This window comes from Phaethon lepturus, unplaced genomic scaffold, assembly GCF_000687285.1.
Source record: "Phaethon lepturus isolate BGI_N335 unplaced genomic scaffold, ASM68728v1 scaffold6797, whole genome shotgun sequence".
Lineage (NCBI taxonomy): Eukaryota > Metazoa > Chordata > Aves > Phaethontiformes > Phaethontidae > Phaethon > Phaethon lepturus.
Window position 1 is genome coordinate 24,176 of NW_010551053.1, and position 16,328 is coordinate 40,503.

Genomic DNA, 16,328 nt, shown 5'->3' on the forward strand with positions numbered 1-16,328 from the left:
CCGATTCTCTCCCCCATCCCACCATGAGGGAGTGGGCGAGCGAGCGGCTGCGTGGTGCTTGGTTGACAGCTGGGGTTAAACCATGACACAGCCTCTTTTGCCAGAGCAGTAGCTATACATCAGGCACTTGGCAGTGCAGTGAAGGGCATGTAACACTGTACCAAGCTTTTCAGATCATTCTCATTAAATGTCTCAAAGGTGAGCAAAGATCCTGACCCTGAACAACACATGGAGGTGTTTTTTTGCCTGGGAGAAGATTAAGTTAATAGTGGTAGAAGATAGTGGAACCTTCTATGGAGCTTTGTGCCAGGAGCCCTATCACAGATGCCAGCATCTGTGGATTTCCTGGGGATGAATGTTTCACAGCTGTTTCTTGGTAGAGGTCTCCTTTTCACAGCCTGAAGAACAATCCCTTCAAAAGGCTGATCTATCTTTATCGTTGCAAAAGGCCTCAAGGACCTTTAGGCTCTTTCATTTGTGTGTGTGTATGTGTGTATATGTATATTTTTGCCTTCCTCTTTACAGTCCTTCAGAGCAGCTTTGCCTCCCTTAAGGCACCGAATTCGGTGTCACATGTTTTCAGCAGTCCTAGCTAACAGTGCTGTCAATAGCAGCAGTAGGCTGTTGTTCTCTGGAGTGGTGCATAGAGACAGAATGTTTTTACCAGTGGACTTTTGCAGGTCTTGGCAAAATTCCTTTAGTTTTTTGTTTTGGTTGTTTGGGTTTTTTAAGTAACTTGATGACAGTCGTTCCATCTGACTGCAGAGCCACTAGTAGCAGGCATCTGCTTGGTGCCTGTTGGTTAACTTAAACCAGTCAAGTTTTGGTTGGTTCTTGCCTCATTCTCTTCAATTTGTCTTGGTCTGCTCTGTAGCTCTAGCTCTTTGGGAACTGGCTTGATAAAGAAAATAGAATTGGAACGATCTCTTATTCTTCAAATGCATCAGTGTTGCTAGAAGGATCCAGCAGTATGTGCAAAGTGAATTGTGTCCATGCTGCTTCTAAGTGCCTAGCTCATGCTGATGTGATCTGGGTGTATTCACATCATGTAGTACTTGTCTCAGAGTTCCTTGGCTCCCTTGGGGATGTGGCTCTGGCTCTTGGACACGTGTTTTTTTTATGGTTTTCTTTTCAATGTGCCAGAGGAAAGAAAGATTTAGAAAAATATCTGCTGCAACTTGTCAGACAGTGGTTTTACAACATTTAATTCCCATTTCATAACGTATGAGCGTGTAGGAGGTGGCTTGAGGATTCAGGGCCTGTTGGGTCAGTCTTGGCAGACTTAATGATGGCAGGAGCCAAGCCTTCTTTCAAAGAGCAAACGCTCCTTGGAATCGCCTATCCTCAGGGTTGTACCTGGGCTTCATCTAGGAGAGAGCTAGAGTTTAGAAGTGGAACAGCACCCTAGGTGAACGGTGTAGAATACCCCTTGTCTCTTTGGTGTAAATCCAGTTCTCTGAAATAGTCTGGCTGGTGTATTTAAATCAACTGATTAAGATTCTGAGGGATTAGAAAGGTATTTCTCTGAGTTTGGCAGGATGGCTTTCTGGGATCATTCTGTGCATACTTTGCCTTTCCCATTTCCTACTGTTGCAGAAGCCTTAGCTGTTAGTTGATCCCTTTCTTCACTTCTTTTCCCCCACCTGTTACTGTTGGCCTTGGTAACAGCATCTGTGACAAAGGATATTAGACTTGAAGGAGTCCTCTTTTTAGGAGACAGATTTTTTTTTTTTTATATATAATTTTTTTATTTAATTGATAATTTGAAGATTGTCCATTCTGGTGGGTGAGGGGTAGAGATTTGGAAAAGGGAAGGAAAGGGCGGGGAGGAACATTATTTGGGTTTTATTATGCCTGATTCCTACTTAGATGCCAAAATGTTGGACTTTATTTTCGTGAATCTGGGTGTCTAAATGTATTTTGGGCCTTTGTGTATCTCTGACAACTATCGACAGGTAATAGCTGATGTTCCATCTTGTCCCTGTCCTTCTTGTTCTCCTTCCCCTCACCTTCCATCAAGCAGCCGAGTTGCTGAAGGACCATATTTTTGGTTTGTGTTGCAGGAATGGAATATTGCAAAACTTTCAATTGAATATGATTCTGAACCCTTTGGGAAGGAAAGAGATGCAGCGATTAAGAAGCTGGCTAGTGAAGCTGGAGTGGAGGTCATTGTTCGAATTTCCCATACATTATATGACCTAGACAAGTAAGTCACCATTACCTCTGATTTTAAAAAGAAAAAAAGTATGAATTTTATGTAGTATTTGGTTAGATATTGTGTGCTACTTTCTACACAGAGCACTTTATAGTTAGGAAGTCTATAAACTTGTTCTATGTTTCATCCATCCAAATTTTATTACATACCTGGCAGAACTTTGGCAACTCCGAAAAATGATACAGAACTGTATCTGAAATTTCAGTTTCAATTTGGGTTTCTTTTGAAAATAATGGTCGTGTTAATTTTCTGTCTTTTATAATGAAGTTACTCACACATGCCTGTAACTTCTCCCGAATCAGATCTGTTGTTGTTGTTAATTGTTTTGTCTGTATTTCACTTACTATACAGAAGTTACCAGAAAGTGCTTTATTTTTCAAGAACTGTTTCCTATCAGTTATATATCCAATAAGTAATTGGGGATTGATATCCCTGTGTTGCCTTACTTAATGCCTGTGCCTTGTTTATATTTTTCCACAGGCCTATTTAAATGGATTAGTATTAACTCCCTATTATAGAAATATAATCCACAAACTAGTCAAAATTATGACTTGGCTTCTCTTAACATTGAGTAATTTATTGTTGTAGATGCCTGTTTTATTCTGTTACAAGCCAACATAGGAGAGGCAGCTAGACATATGGTAGAAAAGGGAAAGGGAATTATTTACTGTTTTGAAACCAATACCTGATTTATTTTCTTAATCCTAAATTGAAAATTCATTTTCTTCCGTCCCAGCCCAAGCATATCCCCAAATGAACAGTTGGTTCCATCTACCACTTTGTAAATTATTTCTTTGAAGTTTCTTTCCCTGTTTCTGAGATTTTAGATATATTTAAAGTGACAATGAAAAATATGGAAGCTGTGTTTTTACAACAATCATTGTGTATAAACTACACGTTAATTTTTCCCCATATTAAGACAGTTCTAGTAGTTACTGTTCTAAATATCAGAATAGAAAAACAGATGTTTTTAAATGCAGATAGCATAGTCTTGTATGTGACTTGGATGTATCTTTATGATCTCTCATCTGCTTTGCTGATCTGTATTTTTATTTGCCTTGAGTTGTCCATATTCACTACTCATTCATTCTTGATGGACTTTCCTCAATCTAGGAATGAAGAATAATTGACTTGGTTATAAACAGTTAATTTATATGTCTCCCTCGTGGGGCAAAAAGGATGGTAAAATTGAAGTTCAAATTGTCTGGATTACCATGTATATCTGATGTTATATAACATGCTAGAGGCAGATAAGATATTTCTGGGTTTATACAGGTGTGTATATTAAAAATTTTTTTAAAAAAGTTATAAACTATTGTCTGACCTTTTTTTTTTTTAATCCAGAATAATAGAATTAAATGGAGGACAGCCGCCTCTTACTTACAAGCGATTCCAGACCCTAATTAGTAGAATGGAGCCACTGGAGATGCCAGTGGAGACTATAACCCCAGAAGTAATGGAAAAATGTACTACTCCAGTTTCTGATGACCATGATGAGAAGTACGGTGTCCCATCACTTGAAGAGCTAGGTATGTTCTAAGATAGCTTTGATGTTGTGAAACAAATAAGATGTAATCTACCACTAAAAGCATAATACTTAAAATAACCATGAGAGAGGTTCTACTTATGGTTAATTGCTAAACTGATGCCAATTATGACATACAAAAGGAACCAAAAAAGGATAATCAAGTCTGTAAATTTTAGTTGTTTTCTTTTCAATGGGAGGTCAAATAGGTCAAACTATACTAAGTACTGCTTGGCTTCTTGTAATAAAGAGTAGCCATTTTACCATTACCAAATAATCATTAAGCTTCTAATAGTCCTGCATACTTCATTTTGTATTAAATGTATTTGGTATCTTTATGCTACAGGTCATCAATCTGTCATTTAAAAAATTAATTAAAATCCTCTTGTCTTGCCATGCCAAAAAAGATAATAATAAGGCAAATAATTACTTTAGAAGTTTATTGGGGGGAGGAGGACACACATGTCTTATATTACCGGAAATTTAATTTTAAGAAGTGTAGTATCAAGCTGTTATTGTCCTATCAGTTTCCTCTCCTCTTTGCTGTTCCGCCCTGCCCTGAAATACAAGCAAATGTGGTGTGACCTCCAAAGTGCTAACAAAAGCATCTGGGCAGATTTTGGCTAAGCTTTGGCTGCTCTGTCTATTCTGTTTGAACTCTCATACAACAGACCTTGTTTTTAAAGCCCTTTTAAGAAGAGATCTCACTATACAGTGGCAGACAGTTTATCTGGTGAAAAATCTTGGGGGAGGTGTAGGTGTGTGGAAGAAATCTTGATACCTTCTTTTCATCTTTCTTTTGCAGCTCAAGTATGTGTTTATCATCAAATTGACAATAATCTCTATCTGTTACTTAAGTCAAGTTTAATGAAACCTAGAAATGTTCTGAAGATAGTACTTATGCTTTTAACTTGATGGAAGAAGCTTTTTAGACATTCTGGAAATTACAATAGCAATTGTTGCTTCTTAGTGGTAATTTAAAAAAAAAAAAAAAAAAGTTGTGGTTTTGGGATAGCCCACATATTGCAGAGCTGAGAACTTGAAAATAATTTGAAGAATGATAGAAAGGTCACTTTGCAAAAAACAGAAGTAGAGTTGAAGTAAGACCATTCAGCATGTAAAACGTACATTATAAGTTAATGTAAAAGTAAAAATTGGATTTTGCCGCAAATTAGCGGTGTTGAATGTGCTTTCATAAGACCTTGTTGCATACTGTTTTAAAACTTGTACTTTGCCATGTGTCCAACTTAGGGTTATTCTCAAGATACAATAAAATGTAGTCAAGTATCAATATGACAGAATTTTGTTGCCCTACAGTATAAGCAAACAAGGAATTTCCTTGCTTCAATTTGTTTTTCAGGTTTTGACACAGACGGTCTGCCTTCTGCAGTATGGCCAGGGGGAGAAACAGAAGCTCTCACACGACTGGAAAGACATTTAGAACGAAAGGTATGTTTCAGATCATTGCAAGTATGACATATCTGGGAAACATAGTTGCTCTTGGCAATGAAATGTAAAACGAATTGAGCAAGTTGTTTTCAAAAAATCAAACACACAAAATTGAACTCAAGGCCTCAATATAACAATATAAATCAAGTTGCTGTTTCTTACTTTTAAAAGATGATAGCAGATTGTCTTTAGCTTGAGTCTTAGAGAAAATATATGCTAGAATTTTCTACTAAAAAATTTAATTACCTTTTCTTTGGAGGTAATTTTACTTGAAACATACTTTTTATAACTTTGAAGGGGAATTCCTCTGAAAGCTAATGTATAGCTAGTTGTCTAGATTTCCTCTGTATTTAAAGGAAAGGGATAGGTAGTTCTGGAAGACAGTTCATGCCTTCAGCATTGAGATGAATTACCTTCTAGAGATTCTGCTGATTCAAAAGGAACCCCTAGATATCATAGGTAACGTGATCATCTGTCCAGTGTCTGAATCCAGTTATAGGTAGTGCATGATTTCTTCCTTTATGTTTACAAGTTGCTGCCTAGCCTGTAGTCTGATATTGCTGTGTAGCTTTTGTGGGGTTTTTTGTTTTTGTGTTTTGTTTTTTAAGGCTTGGGTAGCAAACTTTGAAAGACCACGAATGAATGCAAATTCCCTTCTGGCAAGCCCTACAGGGCTTAGTCCCTACCTCCGCTTTGGCTGTTTGTCATGTCGTCTCTTTTATTTCAAGTTAACGGATCTATACAAAAAGGTATGATTTCTACGTAGTCAGCTACGCATTCTTAGATGCCATGATTTTTTCCCTACTCCTCCTAATAAAATGTTTTCCTTTAATGATGATCTTCAGGTAAAAAAGAACAGCTCCCCTCCCCTCTCCCTCTATGGCCAGCTGTTATGGCGTGAATTTTTCTACACAGCGGCGACTAACAATCCACGGTTTGATAAAATGGAGGGGAATCCTATCTGTGTTCAAATTCCATGGGATAAGAATCCTGAGGCTTTGGCCAAATGGGCAGAAGGCAGGACAGGTTTTCCTTGGATTGATGCAATTATGACACAGCTTCGTCAGGAAGGCTGGATTCACCATTTAGCCCGGCATGCTGTAGCATGCTTTTTGACTCGAGGTGACCTCTGGATTAGCTGGGAAGAAGGAATGAAGGTATTGTTTCTTATTCTTGAATTTTGTAACATGCCTGTTAAAGTTGTGGATAGTCATTCTAGAATTCTTGTTACTGTGTGATGTATGTTGAATTTTAAACCTTAAACTGGCCAAAATTACATCAGTTCTGATAAACCAGCGGTGCTGAAGTTTTGCATATTGAATGCCCCCTTTTATTGGAATATTAGAGTGTGTCTTGCAGTCAGAATAGGTCTGCAATTCTTTTAAATTTGAGGTTTCTTTGTAAATTTTGGCAAATAAACATGGATTACTCTTGTAATTGAAATTTGTTTCCAGTTGTGCTGTGTGAACAGTTTCTGTTCGCATCTTGCATCTGCTTCCCTGTGAAGCAGGGAATTCCACCATGGGAATTGGGAAAAAACTAAAAGCTGAAAACTTCCTTTCAGCAATTTCTATCCCTTTGCCCAATGTTAGAACTGTGAGTATGGGCAACATGATTTGGCTGAAGTTTGTGCCATTAATTACCATGCAAGTATCCAAGAGATGCTGAAGTTTCACTACAAATGTCAGTCATTTGAAGAATGGAATAATTTAATCTCAGCTTTTGAATCAGTTTTACATTTTTAGAAGGGTAGCACATCTTTTACTGAGCGATGATAATAAATTAAAAATAGTTTTTTATTTTTAAATCTAAAAAAAGAATTTACCTGCCATCAGGATTGTGACCTCATATTTATATATGTATATATATGAAATTTCACCTTTCTTAAATCGGTTGTAAACAAACATCTTTCATTTAAAAAAAAAAAAAATTGTCCTGGTTACATAACAACATAAGCTGCTTTAGGAATTTTCCTTTTGCAGTTCACAAAGACATCAAATATACACATACATAGGTAATTCAGCCAAACAACAAAGCTGTATATTACAGATAAACACTGACTTGTTCTTCCTTTTAAATAATACAGCTATATCGAGGGCCCAGACTTGTACAGTGGAAGGACTTTAATTCATACGTCCATAGCTAGCAAAAGTTAATCTGGCCTTCCATGGTGATGTTATTTCCAAAGTCTTATTATATGGCAGCATCTAGTGGAACAGTTGTGTGCTAACACTTGGTGTTCATCTAAAGATCCTGTTACGATATTAGTCACTTTCTATTTAAAACGTTTTTTAGAAGTGTTTTAAGATAAATCTTATTTTTTCAAAACAAGCTTTTTTTTACAAATACTTGCAGATATTTAGACAAAAATACTTTTGTAACACTTAGTGTATACTGTAGAATGAATGCCTTATTGAATATGTGTAGAGAGATCCTTGTTTAATGGTATTACCTTATTTAGTCTTTATATTGGAATAATATTAGTTGAAGTTGGGTGACAGTAGTAAGATGTTAAGTTGTAGTGTCTTAGCATGAAGAAAGATAATGGTTTCATTGGAACATGTGGAGACGATGCAAGCCTGAAAGGAAAATCAGAACTTGCAAAAATATGTTTTAAATAAGTGTATGTTTTGAAAACTGCTTCTCAGTGCAGTCTTTTTATAAAGGTGCTCGAATGTTCTCCTTCAACGAATAAAGCTTCTCTATTTCTTGTTAGCTTGTATTGCTAGTGATCTGACTGGGCAGATAAACTTTTTTTTATATAAGCTGTATTGTCTGTGTTAATACTTACAATCAATGCTGGAAACTTGAATGTTTCACAACTATTGAGCTCCACATTTAAAATAAAACCCTCATATATCTTCAACTTCCTCATGGGTTATTTTTAATATAATAGGGGTAGCAATTACCAGAGAAGACTTTTTTTTATCTTCAGATGAGAGTTCATTATCTGTCCCATCATTCTTCAGCATGCTTGGTGGTTGATACACCTCCAGGAGGTTAAGCATGCATCTTCAAAACTGTGACTTACAAGACTAACTATTGGCCTTCAAGAATACAACTTCGGAATGCTTGTGCTACCCTGAAACTCTTGAATTCTACTCTTGGCATAGTGAAAGGGTCCTGTGTGAGGTATTCAGAGTGACAGTTTGAGTTTGAAATGTGCTTTGTATGTTCCCTGTGTTCTGGAAATTTGCAAAGCTTAGTTGTAATGTGATGAAGCAACTCTACTGGAAGCAGCAAATGCCACTTGCAAGCAGTCAGGTTCCAGTCATCCTTTGGCAATTTATTTTTTAAGGCTGTCATTATGCAAGAATGTGTAACTTTTTGGTTGTAGCTCTCTTGAGATGTCTGCAAGTTTTTTTACAGGGTAAAAGCCAAACAAGCTATAACACTTCTGTTCTTGTTTTTGGCATTTAGGTAAGTATTTGCAATTGCATACTGAACATTCTGTGAATGTTGCCAGGTAAGAAATAGTGTTGCTATGTTAAAGAGCTGGATTTCCTCTCAAATCAGAAACTTAGAACAATTCATGAAAAAGTAGATGTCTTAAAGGTGTGCGATGTTCAGACTAACTTGTTGCTCTAATTTCTTAAGGTCTTCGAAGAGCTCTTGCTTGATGCAGATTGGAGTGTGAATGCTGGGAGCTGGATGTGGCTATCCTGTAGTTCCTTCTTTCAGCAGTTTTTTCACTGCTACTGTCCAGTGGGTTTTGGCAGAAGAACTGACCCAAATGGGGATTATATCAGGTAACTCACAATGCAGAAGTTGGAGCAATTCATGGATGTTGCTTAAACTGTCAAGTGGCTTTATACTTAAAATTACCTCTTTTTTTGTCTTTAAGACGTTATTTGCCAGTACTTAGAGGTTTTCCTGCAAAATACATCTATGATCCTTGGAATGCCCCAGAGAGCGTCCAGAAGGCTGCAAAATGTATTATAGGAGTTAATTATCCCAAACCAATGGTAAATCATGCAGAGGCAAGCCGTCTGAATATTGAGAGGATGAAACAAATCTACCAGCAGCTTTCACGATACAGAGGACTGGGTATGGTTATAGGCTATTGGCTTTATTTGAAAACTTCTCTCACCTTCTAACAGTTAATGATTTTGTCCCATAGCAGTTGTAATCAGGTGTGAGCTCAGTGTGGTGACCAGGGTTGTGTATCCAAATAAATGAAAATATTAGCTGTAACCAAGAAAGGGAAGGAAGAATTTGAGTGCCTTTTTAGAAATCTTACCTGGAAAATTTTTTCTGTGGGTTTTCGGTAGTTTTTTGGTTAAACTGGTCTTCTGTGTGTTCCGATACGCTTGTACAGACAGGTTTTAATACCAGTGATGAGAAAATTAATGTGGTTTGTAACTTTAACCGAACTGTATTTGCATTTGCAAATGATGTTGCTCAAAGAGACCAATGCAACCTCTGGTAGCATTCTTCCTAGTTAGGAAAGACCGTCACCTTTGTTCCAAGAGGTAAACCACATGCACTTGTCTTGCTCAGGAAGGTGTAAGCAGTCAGTATGTTCAGGTATTGGATATTGAATCAGGACATAATACACTTCAATGCATCATAGCAAACGGGTGTGACTAATGAATATATTGAAAAGTTATGCAGAATATTATGTAGAGAATGCCTGTTAAGTAAATTGTGAATTAAAATTATTTGGCAAGATCCTGGTAGTAGGCAAGATAGAGAGATGTTCTCCTGTTAAAAGATGAACTCAGGATGAGGGTGGAGAATTGTCTATTATGAGGAAAAAAGCATGCTACACTTAATCCTTTTTTTGCTGTCTTTCTTTAAGGCTATGTATTTTATTTTGTTGCTTAGGTCTTCTTGCAACAGTGCCTTCTAATCCAAATGGAAATGGAAATGGTGGCCTAATGGGCTATTCACCAGGGGAAAGCATTTCTGGTTGTGGTAGTACAGGAGGTCAGTCAAATTCTTTCAATACATAGAATCATTGGAACTGAACCGCACAAACGTTTTGCATAATGCCAATGGCATTATAAATTATAAGAAAACACTGCTTTCACAGGACAGTTTTCAGTTTAAGTCACCAACATTTTCAAAATGTTGAATGTTTTCAAAAAGATTAAATTTGGTTGTATTTGTATATAGATGTCTTGACATTTTTTTAGTTATCTCAAACATGTAAGAATTTTTAACCTGTGTGTTTCCCCCTGAAAACTACTTATTAATATGTATCAAAGTTTGATTTCAAAAGCATGTGAATACCATTTTCCTTCAGAAGTCTACAAGCATCCTGATATTTGCAATAAGGAGTGATTTGTGAATTTTAAAGTCAGAACTGTTAATTTGTAAAGTTTTCTAATGCTAGCATTACATTGCTTACTGGAATTTAATTCTATCATAACATCAACAATGATGTGGTAGACAGTGTCTGAAAGAACTTAGTATGGAATTTATTATACAGTTTTGATGAAAATTACTTTAGACTATTAACATTCTTATTGTAACATACAAAGACTAGCGTTAAGTAGTTACCAGTTAAAAAAAAGAACAGTGTTAACATTGTTTAAATCCATGGTGCAGCAACATCTTGAATACTGTGTACACCTTGGACTCCTCATTGTAAAAAGATGTGGCAGAACTGGAAATTGACTGGTTTTGTGTTCTCCTTAAGCTTTAGTCAAGGTTAAAAGCAGACTGCAGAAGAAAATGGACCTTATTGTTTTCAGCCAGTACAGTTCCTCTTGAAGAATTAAAGTCTGGACTCGTTAAAGCTGGGTGCCTGAGCTTTTATTTGTTTTAAGTTCAGAGAATTAGAAGACAGGAAGGGCTTAGTTTAAAAACTTAACATTATGTACACTCTTTTGTCTTTAAAATGTATACACATATCTTAAATGTATACACGTACTTATACTTTTCACATCAGAAATATATCCATTTTGTAGGAGGTTACTGTGTATTCATCTGAGTTTGCAAGTGTGAATTTGGAAAGACCAAAGTGTTAAGGCTTTGGACCTGTTCTGAGGTGGTTTGGGGGGGGAAAAAAAAAGCTACAATCGAAGTCTACCTCTTGAAGCAGGGCGGGGGGGAAGCCAACATTTTTAAATTCCAGAAATGGAATTGTCTCTTCTGTTATGTTTAAGTCTCTTTCTTGTCTCTCCAGGAGCTCAGCTGGGAACTGGTGATGGTCATACAATTATTCAGCCATGTGCCCTGGGAGACTCTCATACAGGAGCAAGTGGAATTCAGCAGCAAGGTATTATGCCAGTGCCTGTCTGTAGAGGATCTCCAAATCCTTACAACTATGGAAAAACAGAAAAACCATCAAAATAACATGGATAGATTTTTTTTTGTGACAGCTGCTGTCTACAACTTGAACTGGCCTTGTTTCTGTTCTTGAAACATAATTATTTCTTAGAGTGAACTTGCTTGCCTTGTCACTTTTACCTCTCAAATGCTCATTTAGAACAATATTTATATGTTTTGAGTGGGAGGGATCACAAGTGTGACAAAGCAAAAAAATAAAACATTTTCCTAGGTTACTTTAAATGAAAGGTACTGAAAGAAAGAAGTTAAATTTGTGTATTTGATAGCAAAATTTGTGTGTTATCTTTTCCCTGATTTCACTACTACTCTTTCCGTATATAATCAATTTCCACAGCTTTGTGTGGATATTCTCATATTGTGGAGGCAAATTTTTGTTATTTTAACTATACAGAAGCTTAAGGTGTGATAGATCAAAGTTGTAATCAAATTTAGCCCAACTGTTTCTTTCTTTGCAGTCTTATCAGAGGTTCTGTGTTTATTAATCATGAAAGACTGTAATCTGTGTTCTGTTTAAGCATTCAGAATGTAACCAGAACACCACAACTCTTCAGAATAAGAACACTTTCAACTGCTTTTGCTAATTTTCACTGTTTATGCAGAGTGCTCAGAGTCAAGGTTGCCAGTGGATAGTTTATGTGAAGCAGAAAACAGTTTGCATCTTTCTTCAAATTGCTTGCTTTTTTTTCCCCCACAGCTTAGTTATGCTAAGGATTTGCTAGTAACAGAATAATAAAAAGGATGAGGAAACTTGGCAGAACAAATGTTAAAATTACTTAGAATCAAGTTTTTGGATATATGCACATTTTGATTGTTGCAAATACAATGCATAAATATATACACACTTAATATTGCTCTCTGTGTATATATATTTAACTGCTGTAGACTGCCACCAGGCTTTTTTGGTTTTTTTGCATAAGAACTCATCTGCATTCAGGATGGTTTCTGGCAGGATTTTTCTTGATGATGGAAAATAAATCAATTGGCTCCTTTTTGTTCTTGTAAAGAATGTCATTGTACACTTGCATTCAGTTCTAAAGTATATTTATGATAATAAATATCTACTGTATCTGAACAGGTTACTGTCAAGCAAGTAGTATCTTACACTATGCTCATGGAGACAATCAGCAATCACACTTATTGCAAGCAGGTAATTTAAAGAAAACAAAACAAAACACTTTTCCTGAATATATAAAGGTGCAATAGAGTATTAATGTAAATACTGGTTTTAAATTACCAGGAAGAATGGCCCTTGGTACTGGCATTAGCACAGGGAAACGCCCAAATCCAGAAGAAGAAACTCAAAGCGTTGGACCAAAAGTCCAGCGACAAAGCACAAATTAAACTGGTAAGATCGAGACACCTTAAGAAGTTATCCTGTTAATGAGTAAATTCCTGTACAGATTTTGTGTCTATGATAATGTTCATATCACTGCAATGCAAAGGATCCTAAACTATTGCTGTAAATATTTCAGTTCCAGGTACTGTACAAACAAACAATATAAAATCCTGTCTGTAAAGAGTTCACAAAGTATAAGTAATTACAAAAATAGCACCAGGCTGAAGATTATCAGGCACAGATCAAGGTGTTAATGAAAGGGAGATGGATAAACTGTGGTTTCACGTACATTAGCAGAGCTGCTTATGTAGCTTCAGTTACTCTGTGCTCCTGCATCTCACCTTAAGTTGTGTCAGCAAGCATTGGTGGTGTGAACGTACGGTGACCTGAATCAGAAGACCAACACAACTTAAGGAAAGGCTGAGGGCCTGGATTAGAGTTTTAGACATGCAAGCGGACGAAGTAGAATATGTTTTAGAGGGAGACTGCAGAAAACTTGCAAAATGCTGGTGTAATTATTGCATGTAAAGATCTAGGGACAAGAAAGATTTGAAGACTTGAGCATTTGTCATTGGTCTGTAACCAAAGCAGGATGCTCAGATTGCCAAAGTTTGTCAAGAAAACCTGTGGTGAAAAGTACTTGAATTTGGAGAAGGAGGCATTGCTAGATAGATATACATGAACAGGTGTGAAAATGTGTAGAGAGAAGCAGGAAATTGGAGAAAGTTTGCTATGTGTGAAATAATCAACATAGAAAAGATAACTGGATTTTGTGTTTTTGAGAAAGTTACTTAGGAACAGGATAGAGAAAAGAGAAGGCCAAAGATGTTATACCCCTTCCCCCAGTGAGCTTGATTTGAGAGGAATAAGGAAGATGACCTGAAAGACAAGTTAAAGAGTAATTACTTAGGAGGAAAGACAAAGAATGGAGGGCTGTCTGAAACAAGAGGGCACAACCTTTCAAGACTAGGAGTATGGCTGCATAGATTAAAGGTGACTGACATGTCATTCCATCATTGTATTTAACAAAAACAAGTTAAGAGTTGGCTATTATGGACTCTGAAGAGTAACTAAGAATAGCGCATAGGTGAGATAATAGCACAGGGAGAGACTTTGGTGGAATTGGAAGATAGGGATTCCATACAGCAAGTATAGAAGATGCATTCAGCATCTCTAGAGATAAAAAGGGAAATTCAATCCACTTCATTTGGATTTGACAGCAAGATCTAATTTTGCTTGTTACGTGGTGTCAGCATTTTGACAAAGTTAATGCGGTACATTATGAACAATTATGTTGTACTGATTTGATTTGGTGGAGAACCACAGCGTTGTTTCCATAATGACTGTCACTTGAAGTGAGCTGAGACCTTAGTGATTGACCCATCTGCTGTTTTCTCCCATACTGGAAGCACTGTAAACTGTGCTTCTGTGTTCTGAAACTGATTTCTGGTACTCCGATGGGCCTGAGTGGAACATAATTCCAAGAGAGTCCATGTTTCAGTAGCTGTCTAATCCTTAGTATGTGTAGATTCATTCAGCATCCATGTTTTGTATTGCAGAATTCCTTAGGTCCTCGTGTCTGTGTAGAAGAAGTGCCTGCAGAGCGAACGTCTGGTTCCTGTCTAAGCTCTTTTTCAATTGAGAGACAGGTTGGAGGGGTTTCTAGTTTGGCAGAGAAGACTGATTTTGTTAGGGATGTTCAAAGCATGCTGCAAAAGCATTAGAGTCAAGTACAAAAATCAGCCAAGATCATACTCAAAAACACTGCTAGCAAAAGGATGTGCACCTTCTGAATAGCACTGAAGTACAGAGGATTTTGGGTGTCTCTCTTCTGTCGTCTTTTTTTTTTTTTTTTTGCTCTTCCCCTTTTAGTCTCTAAGGAGTAAGAAATGAGAATTCTGAGTATTTGGGCCAATACAAATGGGGACAGGGTTTCCTGCACTGAGAAGGGGGGAAAGAATATTCATCCGTTGAATTATTTCTGCCTTCTTCAAAGACTCATGACAAACTGCTTAAAAATTTTTTTCTTCTTGCAGCGTTATTGGAAGAGAAGATACCACTCAAAGAACACACAGGACAAAATTCCTGCTACTCTGTATTGGAACTAAAGTGTTGTGAGAGTTCATGTACTAAAATGACATACGTTTTCATAAATTATTTTCAGTTGTTCTCAGTGGTTGTAAACAAGTCCAATTTTTGGAATGCATTATTTCTAACTGGCATTTCTATGGTTTTTAACTTTTTAATGACTCTTTCACAAAGGGCAAATTGAGTTTTGTATATAAAGTATTTGGTGAAGAATTTGCTAACTTAATGTAAATATAAACATTCATGATTAGTGATAGACCCATCAATATATTTTTGATAATCTTTCATGTATATGGTAGTAGGAAAAGCTGTAGTGATGTTCTGTAAAATGGATGGATGTAGAAGGTTTTCAAATTTCTAAATTGTTACCGTTTTTAGATTCCAGAACTTGACCTCTGTATGATCAACTTCATATTTTCATAATGTAAGTGCTTAGGACTGTGTTTAATCAAATATGGTAGAGTTGTAACCTTTATTAATTGCATCTGTATATAAGTCATATGCCAATGTTCCGTAGAGTTGTAAAATTTTCATGTATATGTCCAGTCCTTGTATTTCCCAGTTGCCTTGTTCAGCAATGACACACCTTGTTAATAAAAGAAAATTGTGTATATATATAGATAACAAGTCTGTCTTTTGTGTATGCTATTGCTCTGGTGCATATTTCCAGACAAAACTGGTTCAGGAAAAAATAAGAGAAATGTAATTTTTAGACTTAATCTGGAAGCCACAAATGGTGAACTATATTACCTTTCACTTAAAAGTTTTGTGATACTGAAGCAAAACACTATCCAAATTATTCAAGCCTTTTTGTTGAAATTGCATGTATGTATTCTTACCATTAAATATTTTTCACCAATGTATTAAGTGTTTCTTCAAAATCTAGGGTGTTGGGTGGTTTTGCTATAATTGCAATTTACTTGCAGTAGTCTTTCCTGCACTGCAACTAATTTGCTGCTCTTTGAGGACATTGATTTCTAAAAACACATTGGGTTTGCTGACTACTCAAGTCAATACAGTCTCAAATGTTTAGAGAAGTTGTATCAAAATGTTTTCTTAGGCCATTAAGATCTCAGAAAAAGCAGTCTGAATTACTACATTTTACATGTAACTAGGTCAGTTACCTACTTGAGTGGGTGCACAAATTAGTTCTCTTGTTCTTAGATTCACATGGGTGACTTCCAGTCATGGGCCACTTCCCTGAGTCAGTTTAAAATTCAGACCAGATTTATGGGTTGACAACATACACAGCAGGGTGCCTGCTGCAGAATAAACTACTATTGTTCTGCCTGTTCCAAGATTTTAGACTGTAATGATTAATGTAAATCTCTGCATACTGATTTGGATACAATAGCAAAATCAGAAATACTACTAAGAAAATGCAGGTTTGCTTACTGTCTTGAGGCAAAAAATCTTTG

At 36.5% G+C, this 16,328-nt stretch overlaps 1 protein-coding gene across 1 annotated transcript in view; it reads left to right on the forward strand.

Annotated features, from left to right (window-relative positions):
• The window catches only part of CRY1 (cryptochrome circadian clock 1), a 17,600-nt gene extending 2,074 nt beyond the window's left edge, over positions 1–15,526 (forward strand). The window contains exons 2-13 of the mRNA XM_010290738.1: positions 2,064–2,206; positions 3,560–3,744; positions 5,101–5,189; positions 5,798–5,938; positions 6,035–6,346; positions 8,787–8,938; positions 9,034–9,236; positions 10,017–10,118; positions 11,323–11,415; positions 12,562–12,633; positions 12,724–12,831; positions 14,859–15,526. Of these exons, the coding sequence (XP_010289040.1) occupies positions 2,064–2,206; positions 3,560–3,744; positions 5,101–5,189; positions 5,798–5,938; positions 6,035–6,346; positions 8,787–8,938; positions 9,034–9,236; positions 10,017–10,118; positions 11,323–11,415; positions 12,562–12,633; positions 12,724–12,827 (1,596 nt within the window). The 3' untranslated portion in view covers positions 12,828–12,831; positions 14,859–15,526. The remainder of the gene's footprint in view (positions 1–2,063; positions 2,207–3,559; positions 3,745–5,100; positions 5,190–5,797; positions 5,939–6,034; positions 6,347–8,786; positions 8,939–9,033; positions 9,237–10,016; positions 10,119–11,322; positions 11,416–12,561; positions 12,634–12,723; positions 12,832–14,858) is intronic.
• Positions 15,527–16,328: the final 802 nt, after the last annotated feature.